Below are 13,333 nucleotides of genomic sequence, written 5' to 3' on the forward strand. Positions count from 1 at the left end.
GATCTCTGCTGCTATTCCTCCATCGAGAGAAAAAAAGGCTCTCAGGACTTGAAGAAAACCTGCTTCTGGAAATAATCACGAAGCCAGAAGAGCACTCTTCTGGGGGGGATTTTGATCGTGCTTTTGAAGGAGTTGTGCCAACTTCGGGAGCTCCTGGGCATCCCCCCTGTCCCCCCAGCTGAGGAAGCCCACTTCTGCTCTGAGCCTGTGTCCTGCTTCTGCCTCATCAGGTCCCCATCCCCGTCACCCCCACCCTGGATCCCCTGAGGATGCTGACGGATGATGCCGACATGGCAGCCTGGCAGAACCAGGGCCTCCCCGCGGACCGCATGTCCATGGAGAATGCCACCATCCTCCTCAGCTGTGAGCGCTGGCCCCTCATGGTTGACCCACAGCTACAAGGCATCAAGTGGATCAAGAACAAATATGGCGAGAACCTCCGGGTCACCCAGATCAGCCAGAAGGGGTAGGTGGCTAAGCACATCGCTTCTCCCTTTTTGTTGTTTGTGCAGAGGGGACAAAAAAGTGTCATGAGGGGATCTGAAGCCCCAGTGGGTTGTTTCTACCCTCCTGCTTCCTCCACGAGGTTTCTCCTGTTTCTCTTCCCATTTTAGGAAACCTCCCAATGAAAGATGCGTGGGTACCAAGTCTCTGCTTTTCTTTGTCATGAGAAATTGTGTGTGTGCGTGTGTGTGTGTGTGTGTGAGAGAGAGTGTATGTGAGCCACCCGACCCATCAGGAGTCCTGTCTCCACCGCCCAGCATCCCCCTCCCTTCTCTCCTTGGACACGTCTTCCCTGGTCAGGCGCAATTCTGGGTTTCACAAAGTCTCCCTCACGTTTAGCCAAACTGTGCCTGTCTCAGCCCATCCTAGAGCCCACTTCTCTGCCCAGTGTTCCCACCTCCGGCGCAGAGCCCCATAGCACAAACCTAAACATTGTCTCTCCTGGGGAACGATGGGACATTGCGGTTGGATGCATAGCACCCAAGTCAGTTGTGAACCTTCGAGAAGCCCTGGTACCTGCCATGTCCTCGCACGTACCCGATGGGGGACTTACTACCCAAAGGGACATGAATGATGCAGAGAATGTCTATCCAGCACCCGCCCCAGGCCTCCGCACCTCCCACCTCATGGCTTCATTAGCTGTGTTAGAACCTAGCTTTGTAGTTTCAGTTCTCAGTTCTTGTTCTGTGCCATCAGGATACATGAGCGGGATAGGACGGGGCAGTGGGGGTAAAGGAGGGGGGACAGAGATCATTTATGAGGCGGTTGGGTATGTGCCAGCCCTCGTGTTAGGGACCCCATCTCAAATGCTTTCCTTAATCCACACAGCTGATAAGATTAGCATTACTAGTACCATTTCTGGGGAAATAGAGGTTCACAGAAGCAAATTAATGTCTACAAGAGTATACCATATTAATTTTTTTAAGATTTTATTTATTTATTTTGAGAGCGAGAGAGAGAGCCTGAGCGGGGGGAGGAGCAGAGGGAGGGGACAAGCTGACTCCTCACTGAGCAGGGAGCCCGACGCGGGGCTTGATCCCACGACCCTGAGATCATGACCTGAACGGAAACCAAGAGTCAGGCGCTCAACCAACTGAGCCACCCAAGTGCCCCAAGAGTATACCATTTTAAAAGCAATGTTCATAGCAGCATTATGCACAATATTCAAAATGTGGAAGCAACCCAAGTATCCATCGACAGATGAATGGATGAACAAAATGCGTTGTATCCATACAATGAAATATTATTCAGCCTCAAATAAGAGTGAAATTCTGACACACGCTATAACATGGATGAACCCTGACAACATTGTGCTGAGTGAAATAAGCCAGTCACAAAAGGACAAATACTGTATGGTTCTACTTATATGAGGTTCCCAGAGTTGTCAAATCCACAGAGACAGAAAGCAGAACGGTGTTCCCAGGGGGCTGAGAGGACGGGTATGGAGAGTCATTAGTTAACAGGTACAGAGTTTCAGTTTTGCAAGATGGAAAACTTCTGGAGACGGATGGTGGTGACAACAGTGTGAATGTGCTTGGTGCCCCTGAGCTGTACAGTTAGAAGCAGCGAAGATGGCAGGTTGTGTGTTATGTACATTTCACCGCAATTGTAAATTAATTTATTAAGTATTTTTTTAAACCGATGGAGGCAGTGTTTGAAGCAGATGGTCCTCAGCTAGAAACCCAAGGTTTATCCTCTCCCAACACACAGCCGCCAAGGTGAGGCTTACTGCTGTGGTCATCCGTCCCAAACGTGGCTGCCCAGAGGTCCAGATCAGCCAGCATTGTTTAAATCAAACACGCAATGTTACAAAAATAGTTAAAGCAAATATAAACTACCAGAATGGATCCCTTCTTCTAGAAAGGATAAGAGGAGAAATGAATCCCAAGGTCCACCAGGGTATATGTTTATCTGTGCCATGGACCAGATAATCTCATCCTAGCCTATTCCCCACACTTTGATTCCTTTCTAGGGGCAGCCGGGTGGCTCAGTTGGTTGAGCCTCTGACTCTTGGCTTTGGCTCAGGTCATTTGGCTCAAGGGAGATGAACCATTAGAGACTGTGGACTATGGGAAACAAACTGAGGGTTTCAGAGGAGAGAGGGGTGGGGGGATGGGTGAGCCTGGTGATGGTGTTAAGGAGGGCACGTATTGAATGGAGCACTGGGTGTTATATGCAAACAATGAATCATGGAACACTACATCAAAAACTAATGATGTACTGTATGGTGACTAACATAACATAATAAAATTAAAATTTATTCTTTAAAAAGAAAGAAAATTGTTACAGGAGAATATTTAATGATGTGGGGAAATGTTTCCAATATATTTTATGTAGAAGGACCAAATTATAAAACAAACGTGCTGTATGAATCCAATAGTAAATAAATATAAATGCAAATATAAATTAAATTATAAATAAAATATAATAAAAGGAATCAACTTGAAAATATAATATATCCAAACATACACATTCAACACCAAAATACGAATGACCAATGAAAGGGTCACATTCATTTTTGTATCCTTTTTTGTATTTTGTCATGTTTCCTTATTTCTGAAACTGTACAAGATCAAATAAATATCCTTTTAAATAGAGAAAAACGGGCCCACCGAGGTCAGCCCAGGCAGCTGTGCCCCACGTCTTCCATGGAGGCCCCAGTTGTCCTGTTACACTTCCTGTGCATCTGTACCTTGCCAAAGGCTCATACTGTCCAGCTCTCTCCCCAGCTACCTCCAAACCCTAGAGCGTGCCCTGGAGGCTGGAGACGTGGTGTTGATCGAAAACCTAGAAGAGTCCGTTGATCCTGTTCTGGGACCCCTGCTTGGGAGAGAGGTCATCAAGAAAGGACGGTAAGACTCCGCCATGTCGCTGATCCTTCCTGAGGAGCAGGCTCCCAGAACCGTGAGCAGATCTGCTCTTCCCTGAACATCCTCTCCTCAACGCCTGTCACGGGCTTATTGCAGCACGCACACCTTTCTCGCCTCCACAAGGGGAATACTTAGCTGCCCTTGACTTGTAGAGAAAGTTTCCTGCAATAACTTTGCTCCCATCAGTCACGTCCTCCTTGACTTCCTCCCACATGGGAGCAGTGCACTCTTTTGGAGGAATTTTAGAAAGGAAGTGGTCAAAATGCAGGCTGCCTTGTAAGCATGAGCATTTTATCCAAGCTAGACTCCTGGGTTCTGAGAACTCAGTGCTCTGGCCCTTTGATGAGCCCCTGCTGCTTTGGGGGCTGGCAAGTGATGAAGGCTTAGCAAGTGTCTGGCAGAAGGAAGAGGATGAGAGAGGATGAAGGACAATAAGCACATAGGAGAGAGAGCATTATCATGGAGGGTTGCTTTACCCACTGCCCAGGCCATAAATTGCCTTTCCATGTCCTTAGGATGTGCTCATTTGCTGAATTAACCATTTCCACCCATAGTTCTCCATCAGCCATGGAAAAAAGGACGCCCTATTTTTGCGAGCCTGTAAAGCACCTTTGTGCAAACTGATGGTGTCCTTTTCTGCAAACACTTTACTGCCATCTGCTGGGAAAGTTTCATAATGTACCAACCTACTTGGACTACAGTGTGAATGGCTCTCCCAACAGCCATGCACGTCAAATCAAACATGGTGGCCATGCAAGAAAGTCTCTCACCCTCCACCCCCATGCCCCACATTGGGGCAAACAAGGATCTCAGGGCTCAATCTAGACATGCTTGGGAGGAATCCGAATGTGGCAATATTGCTTGCTATGATCTCACAAAAAAACATCTAGAATTCTGTCCCTGAACCGATTCTCATGGGAAGGCACCCCACCTTCACATGACCCTTTGTGTTCCAGATTCATTAAAATTGGAGACAAAGAGTGTGAATACAATCCCAGGTTCCGGCTCATCCTTCACACCAAGCTAGTCAATCCTCACTACCAGCCCGAACTGCAGGCTCAGGCCACCCTGATCAACTTCACGGTGACCAGGGACGGCCTGGAGGACCAGCTGCTGGCTGCTGTGGTCAGCATGGAGAGGCCGGACCTGGAGCAGCTGAAGGTACGTGGAGGATCCACCAAGGAAGGATGAAAATGCTTGGCCACTAGATCCTGCTCTCCGTTCTGGGTGAGGTGTGGGGGCTGCTTTTCCTGGAGCGGAGCAGCATGGTTCTTAGCTAGACTTTGGGGGGTGGTGAGGGTTGGCCATCACCATTTAGCTGCCTGAATGTCCAGTTGGGAAACAGAGACTAGAGCAAGATCAAGAATAGAGAGGCCGAAGACATCTGGGAGACCAGACACTCTTGTCACCAAGAGCAGAGCCTGGCCCAGGTTTATGAACGTGCTTGGGCCCACACATGAGTCCAGAAGTAACCACCATGTGAGGAGAGTGTCTTAGTCAACTTAGGCTGCTATAACAAAATACCACGGACTGGGGGACCATGTTCCTGCCCTCACGGAGCTTATAGTCTAGTGGAGGAACACAGAAAATAAATAGCGTAGACAAACAATGTCATTCGAGGTAATGACAAGACTTTCCAAGAAAATAAAGTATCGTGATATTAAAAAGCCAGGGGGCTAATTTAAAACCAGGAAGGTGGGGCACCTGGGTGGCTCAGTCAGTGAAGCATCTGTCTTCAGCTCAGGTCATGATTCCGGGGTCCTGGGATCAAATCCCGCATTGGGCTCCTTGCTCAGTGGGGACTCTGCTGCTCCCTATCCCTCTGCCTTCCCCCCTGCTTGTGTTCTCTCTCTTTCTGTCAAATATTTTAAAAAAGAAGAAGCAGCAGAAGCTAAATTAGCCCAAAGCCACATGACTAATAAATGGTGCATTTGGGATTCAGTTCATCTGCTTGTCTGTTCTCATGCTATCCTGTCTCCCGCTTCATCCGTCTGAAGGAAGGAACTTGACCCCCGTAGCATTTATTTATTCAGGATGCTCAGGGCTTCCACATCTGACTCCACCTTACTTGACGTTTGCAGTCAGATCTCACGAAGCAGCAGAATGGGTTCAAAATCACCCTGAAGACCTTAGAAGACAACCTGCTATCTCGCCTCTCCTCAGCATCTGGGAACTTCCTGGGGGACACGGCCTTAGTGGAGAACCTGGAGACCACCAAGCAGACAGCCGCCGAAGTTGAGAAGAAGGTAAAACTGCCCTGTCAGCCAAGGTTGGGCGGCAAGGCCCTCCTCCCAGCCTGAGTCCTGAGTTTTTGGAAAAAAAAACAAAAACAAAAAAACACAAAGTCAGAATTCCCAGGTACCTTTTCCATGTTCCAGAATTCCTTCTAGAAAGTCCAGCGAGGTGGGATTCCTGAGTCGACCAGCTCACACCCTGTGTTAGGGAGTTCCTGCCTTCTGGGAGGTGCATTTGACAACTCAACTCTACAGACGTCTGATGAGCATTAAGTCTGTGCCCAGCCTCGTCTTCCACGCAGGGGATGGTAGCTCAGACTTCATCCTTAGCCAGCGTGTGCGGTTGCCCCGAAGTTAAGGAGTCCCACTGCTGTGAGCATTGGCTGGTTCAGCGTGATTGCACCCTGAGAAAACCCACCAGCCTGCAAAAATCTCACAAGTCTGATTGCCATGAGGGAATTTCAGTGACTTCTCAGGAAGCTCAGCTCTCAAAAACGGTTGTCATCCTGGGAGATGATGCAGTATGTAGCTTCCTTCCTTTATCCCACAATGTTTGGAAGGCTTTTATTTCCCCTGTGGGGGACTGGAAGACAGGACTTGGGGGTGTCCGAGCCTCTCACCCTTTGTGGGCAGGCTGTTGTGTATGCAGGCTTAACAACATTCCCAGCCCTGCTCCTGGATTAGAGGAACAATTAAGACCCTGGTTCTGAGCAGGATACCGCTTGGAGGGAATACACTATTTGTCAGATTATTGGGACTTCTCCAAATATCAAAGCCTCTGTTCCGGGTAGGGACAGGGCAGGGAAAATGAAAAGTAACGATGGGGGCAGGTAGACCAGTTCATGCCCACTCTGGGATAACAGACAATTGAGGTTGGAGGGAGAGACACTAAGAGCAGAGATGTCCAGCCTCGCATCGTCTCCATGCCACTACATGACCACAAGGTTTTACTGCTGGTTCTCTGTGGCCTCCATATCTCTAGATAGGACGGTGCAGAGTTTGTACAATAATTATGTAGAAGTTCCACTGTCTTGGGCAAGAGAGATGGGGGGGTGGACAGAACCCAACTCACATATGGTTATATATGGATAAAAGTTTTAGGGGCACCTGGGTGGCTCAGTCGGTTAAGCGTCTGCCTTGGGCTCAGGTCATGATCCCGGGGTCTTGTGATAGAGTTCCGCATTGGGCTCCCTGCTCAGCAGGGAGCCTGCTTCTCCCTCTGCCTCTACTGTTCCCCCTGCTTGTGCTCGCTCTCTCTCTCTCTCTCTCCCCCTCTGTCAAATAAATAAATAAAATCTTAAAAAAAGTTTTGGTCAAGGAAATGTCTCAGGTTCTGGGAATAAACACCCAGATAAGTAAAGATGCCAATAGCTGAAAGATCGGAGCAGAAATGGATTTAGGGATGAGAAGAAATTATTATTTTAGTTTGTGTTGTGTTGAGTCTGGAGTGCCTCTGGGCCATTCACATAGATCTGTCCCATGGGTTTCTGGATATCTGATCTTGGCTGGTGATAAAGTGCTGACAGTCATCAACAAGTAGTTGGTCATTGAAACCAGGAGTGGATGAAGTCACTGGTGAGATGTGTGCACAATGATGAGACTGGGAGTAGAGCATGGAAGAAGACTAATACGTATTAAGAGAAATACAGAAGATGTAAACTGTGGAATAGAGCAGAGAGATGAGAGGAAAAGCAGGGAAAATAAGGGATTGTGAGAGAAAACATTTCAAGAAGGCATGCCAGTGGTGTTGAATGATGCTGAGGACTCAAATGAGATATGGCTGAGATGTGGCCACTGAACTTTGCAAAAAGGAGTTATCAGTGATCTTGGGGAGGATGATTTCCATGAAAGCAGAAGCCAGACTACATTAGAATGAGAGCAAATGGGAGCTGAGAAAGGGAAAGTGAGTATAAATAACCCTTTAAAGAAGCCAAACTGTGAAATGGGAGAGAGAGAAAGGATTGTAACTTAAGAAGGACATGGATCCCCTGAGATGGGAGAGACTGAGCGTACCAAGATCCTCCCCAGGAGTTGGGAGGATGCATGGATTATAAAAGAAGAGCAGTAGTCAAGAAGAGAAGGTGAATTTACAGAAAAAAGAAGAAATGGTTAATACGGTGGGGTACATAAGAAAGGGGAAATGCCATTCAGGTCCACAGATGGTGAGCTTCTCTTTAGAAAGATGGAGAGGGGCACTTGGGTGGCTCAGTCAGTTAAGCATCTGTCTTTGGCTCAGGTTATGATCTCCGGGTCCTGGGATGGAGTCCCGCATCAGGCTCCCTGCTCAGCAGGGAGTATGCTTCTCCCTCTGCCTGCCCTGCCCCTCCCCCCTCCTTGTGCACTCTCTCTCTCTCTCTCTCTTAAATAAATAAAATCTTTTAAAAAGTAAATAGAAAGTTGGGAGAGCTAGCTCCAATGTGATAGGGGCTGGGGGCAAACAGGAGTCTAGAAATGAGATCCATGGTCCATGGATCCATGTAGGCAACTGAGCTAGGGAGACAGAGACTTAAAGGAATCAGAGGAGAGGCAGAAATGAAGGAGATTCCTTCCTGTTGGTCTTTATATAAACGGGGAGAGCATGAGTCATGTTCACCTGCTGGGAGTAAAAGAGTGGTGGTGAGGTAGGTAGCTTGGGGAGCAGAGTGAAGGTTTGCAATTGCTAAAATAGGAACGAAAGGTGACTCAGGAAACACAGTTAATGGACGGCATTAAGAACCCAGGTGAGCTTGAAACATAGGGATCTCAAAACGCCATTCTGAATAATTGTATGATTTTTGTTCAGTCCAGCCCCTTCCAAGAATCTATGTCTTCAATTACTGAATTTAACTGATTTACATTTATTAACATTATTGATAGAGTGAATTTCTTCCTACCATCTTAATTTGTGTTTTCTAGCCACCATGCTTAGTTTTTCCTCCTTTCTTTTTCTTTATTTTCCTCTTTATCCTTTGCTGATTTTGAAGTTATTTACTTTGTTTTTTTTAATTATGTTAATCACCATACATTACCTCATTAGATTTTGATGTAGTGTTCCACAATTCATTATTTGCGTATAACACCCAGTGCTCCATGCAGAACATGCCCTCTTTAATACCCATCACCAGACTAACCCATCCTCCCACCCCCCTCCCCTCTAGAACCCTCAGTTTGTTTTTCAGAGTCCATCATCTCTCATGGTTCATCTCCCCCTCCGACTTCCCCCCCTTCATTCTTCCCCTCCTGCTATCATCTTCTTCTTCTTCTTCTTCTTCTTCTTCTTCTTCTTCTTCTTCTTCTTCTTCTTCTTCTTCTTCTTCTTCTTCTTTTACATATAATATATTATTTGTTTCAGAGGTACAGATCTGTGATTCAACAGTCTTGCACAATTGTTTTATTTTATTGATGAATCTTATTTCATTTATATATGAAATTATATTTCATTTTATATGTGACTTAACAATATCTGTATTGACTTAACAAAGTCTAATATAAAGTGATATATCTAGCCTCTTCCAAACAATATAAAGACTTTAGAATACTTTGATCATCCTTTTCCATCTTCTGTTACTGTTTTATATTTTAGTTCTACCTACTATTCCCAAGGTGGCCATTTTTTATGGCCTTCGTTATTTAGATTAACCATATATTTAAGAAATTCTCAGACCTCGTTTCTTCCTTTTGGATTCAATCATTTTCTAATTGAAGCAAATAATTATTTCTTCAAGGGCCTGTGGATAGTAAATTCTCTTTGATGATGATGAGCTCTGGTCTTTCATCGATTTTGGAAAATTCTCAACTATTATAGCTCCAACTGTTGCTTCTCTCTATTCTCTACTTACCTCTGTTAGATGTATTTTGAATCTTCTCATTCTGTCTGCCAGCTCTCACAACCTCTTATATATTTTTCATCTTTTTTTTCTCTCTGAGCTGCTTTTGTTGCAGTTTCCTCAGATCTGTCTTCTAGTTCATGTATTCTCTTTCCAATGCTAGTCCATTATTTAACCTGTGCACTGGTTTTTCATTTAAATAATTGAATTCTTATCTTTAGAAGTCCTAGTTAGTTGTATGTTTTTTTTCAGGCAATACGTCTTCCTACTTACAATGTCCTGATTTTATGCTTTCTTTCATCTCTATTGCCCTTAAACAGAAATAGTTAATAGTTATAGATTGTTCAGCGATCTTCAGCTCCTGGAATACTAATCCTTCTGGGATTTGGGGGGAGAGGGCGGAGGGAGGGTTTCTAATTGTCCCCTTTGTTAACACTTCTTCTGAAGTTTGTAATTGTTTACTGCAAGCTCATCTTCAAATGGGGTCATTGTTCTTTTTCCTCTGAGACTCTCATAAATTATCATTGGTTTCACTCTTCTAGAACATAAGGCAGGTCCTACTGAGGTCTATATTTAGTGTCGTGTTCTTTCAGAATCCCTCTCTGATGCTAAGGTCTCTTTTCTCATTTTTCCCTGTGATAAGAAATTTTCTGAAAATAAATGATTCCATTGAAAGAGATCCTTTTGCAACATGGGTAGATCTAGGGACTTTAATGCTAAGTGAAATAGTCAGATGAAGACAAATACTATATGATCTCGCTCATATGTGGAGTTTAAGAAACAAACGAAGAAAGAAGGAGACCAAAAAACAGACTCTTAACTCTAGAGAATACACTGATGGTCACCAGAGGGGAGGTGGGTAGGAGGATGGGTGAAACAGTTGATGGGGATTAAGAGTACGCTTCTCATGATGAGCACTGGGTGATGTATAGAGTTGTGGAATCACTATATTGTAACCTGGAACTAATATGCCCTGAATGTTACTACGCTGGAATTACATTTTTGTTTAAAAAAAGAAAGAAAGAAAGAGATCCTCTTTGTGAATTTACACATTAACTCTTCCATAAAAATTAAAGCAGAAAATTCTATTATGCTGTTTTCTCTGGATTTTTTTTTAATTTTATTATATTAGTCACCATATAATACATCATTGGTTTTTGATGTGGTGATCCACAATCCATTGTTTTCACATAACACCCAGTGCTCCATGCAGTACGTGCCCTCCTTAATACCCATCACCAGGCTAACCAATCCCCCCTCCCTCCTCCCCTCTAAAACCCTGTTTGTTTCTCAGAGTCCATAGTCTCTCATGGTTCATCTCTCCCTCCGATTTCCCTTCCTTCATTTTTCCCTTCCTTCTCCTAATGTCCTCCATGCTATTCCTTATGTTCCACAAATAAGTGAAACCATATGATAACTGTCTTTCTCTGCTTGACTTATTTCACTTAGCATAATCTCCTCCAATCCCATCCATGTTGATGTAAAAGTTGGGTATTCATCCTTTCTGATGGCTGAGTAATATTCCATTGTATATATGGACCACATCTTTATCCCTTCATCAGTTGAAGGGCATCTTGGCTCTTTCCACAGTTTGCCTATTGCAGACATTGCTGCTATGAACATTGGGGTGCATATGGCCCTTCTTTTTCACTACATCTGTGTCTTTGGGGTAAATACCCAGGAGTGCAATTGCTGGGTCATAGGATAGCTCTATTTTTAAATTTTTGAGGCATCTCCACACTGTTTTCCAAAGTGGCTGTACCAACTTGCATTCCCACTAACAGTGTAAGAGGGTTCCCCTTTCTCCACAACCTCTCCAACATTTGTTGTTTCTTTTCCTGTCCATTTTTGCCATTCTAACTGGTGTAAGGTGGTATCTCAATGTGGTTTTGATTTGAATGTCCCTGATAGCTAATGATGATGAATAAACTTTTTCATGTGTCTGTTAGCCATTTGTATGTCTTCTTCAAAGAAGTGTCTTTTCATGTCTTCTGCCCATTTTTTGACTTGATTATTTGTTCTTTGGATGTTGAGTTTGAGAAGTTCTTTATAGATCTTGGATATCAGCCCTTTATCTGTAGTGTCATTTGCAAATATCTTCTCCCATTCCGTGGGTTGCCTCTTTGTTTTGTTGACTGTTTCCTTTGCTGTGCAGACTTTTTATCTTGATGAAGTCCCAAAAGTTCATTTTTGCTTTTGTTTCACTAGCCTTTGGAGATGTATCTTGAAAGAAGTTGCTGTGGCTGATGTCAAAGAGGTTACTGCCTCTGTTCTCCTCTAGGATTTTGATAGATTCCTGTCTCACATTGAGGTCTTTCATCCATTTTGAGTTTATCTTTGTGAATGGTGTTAGAGAATGGTCGAGTTTCATTCTTCTGCCTGTGGCTGTCCAATTTTCCCAGCACCATTTATTGAAGAGACTGTCTTTTTTCCAGTGCATGTTTTTTCTTGCTTTGTTGAAGATTATTTGACCATCGAGTTGAGGGTCCGTATCTGGGTTCTCTATTCTGTTCCATTGGTCTATATGTCCGTTTTTGTGCCAGTACCATGCTGTCTTGGTGATCACAGCTTTGTAATCACAGCTTGAGATCAGGCAACGTGATGCCTCCAGCTTTGTTTTTCTTTTTCAACATTTCCTTGGTGATTCGGGGTCTTTTCTGATTCCATACAAATTTTAGGATTGTTTGTTCCAGCACTTTGAAAAATGTCATTGGAATTTTGATCAGGATGGCATTGAAGGTATAGATTGCTCTGGGTAGCATAGACATTTTAACAATGTTTATTCTTCCAATCCATGAGCATGGAATATTTTTCCATCTTTTTGTGTCTTCTTCAATTTCTTTCATGAGTGTTCTGTAGTTCCTAGAGTATAGATCCTTTACCTCTTCAGTTAGGTTTATTCCGAGGTATCTTATGGTTTTTGGTGCTATTGTAAATGGATCGTTTCTCTAATTTCTCTTTCTACAGTTGCATTGTTAGTGTATAAGAAAGCAACTGATTTCTGTGCATTGATTTTGTATCCTGCCACATTACTGAATTGCTGTATGAGTTCTAGTAATTTGGGGGTGGGGTCTTTTGGGTTTTCCACATGAAGTATCACGTCATCTGCGAAAAGAGAGTTTGACTTTTTCTTTGCCAATTTGAATACATTTTATTTCTTTTTGTTGTCTGATTACTGTTGCTAGGACTTCTAGTACTATGTTGAACAATAGTGGTGAGAGTGGGCATCCTTGATGTGTTTCTGAACTTAAGGGAAAGGTTCTCAGCTTTTCCCCATTGAGGATGATATTCGCTGTGGGTTTTTCATAGATGGATTTTATGAACTTGAGGAATGTTCCCTCTATCCCTATACTCTGAAGAGTTTTAATCAGGAAAGGATGTTGTATTTTGTCAAATGCTTTTTCTGCATCAATTGAGAGGACCATATGGTTCTTCTCCCTCCTCTTATTAATGTGATCTATCACATTGATTGATTTGTGAATGTTGAACCACCCTTGCATCCCGGGGATAAATCCCACTTGGTCGTGATGGATGATCCTTTTAATGTATTGTTGGATCCTATTAGCCAGGATTTTGTTGAGGATTTGGAATCCATATTCATCAGGGATATCGGTCCGAAATTCTCCTTTTTGATGGGGTCTTTGCCTGGTTTGGGGATTAAGGTAATGCTGGCCTCATAGAATGAGTTTGGAAGTTTTCCTTCTGTTTCTATTTTTTGAAACAGCTTCAGTAGAATAGGTATTATTTCTTCTTTGAATGTTTGGTAGAATTCCCCAGGGAATCCAGCAGGCCCTGGACTCTTGTTTTTTGGGAGGTTTTTGATCACTGCTTCAATCTCGTTACTGGTTATTGGCCTATTCAGGTTGTCAATTTCTTCCTGTTTCAGTCTTGGCAGCTTATAAGTTTCCAGGAAGGCCTC

At 43.9% G+C, this 13,333-nt stretch overlaps 1 protein-coding gene across 1 annotated transcript in view; it reads left to right on the forward strand.

Moving 5' to 3' along the window:
* The window catches only part of DNAH9 (dynein axonemal heavy chain 9), a 336,543-nt gene that overhangs the window by 244,305 nt on the left and 78,905 nt on the right, over positions 1–13,333 (forward strand). The window contains exons 53-56 of the mRNA XM_064583354.1: positions 231–466; positions 3,234–3,356; positions 4,331–4,535; positions 5,456–5,620. Coding sequence (XP_064439424.1) covers positions 231–466; positions 3,234–3,356; positions 4,331–4,535; positions 5,456–5,620 — 729 coding nt within the window. The remainder of the gene's footprint in view (positions 1–230; positions 467–3,233; positions 3,357–4,330; positions 4,536–5,455; positions 5,621–13,333) is intronic.

Source organism: Mirounga angustirostris, unplaced genomic scaffold (assembly GCF_029215605.1).
Source record: "Mirounga angustirostris isolate CCGP_5_RB_7025 unplaced genomic scaffold, mMirAng1.0.hap1 SCAF_17, whole genome shotgun sequence".
NCBI lineage: Eukaryota > Metazoa > Chordata > Mammalia > Carnivora > Phocidae > Mirounga > Mirounga angustirostris.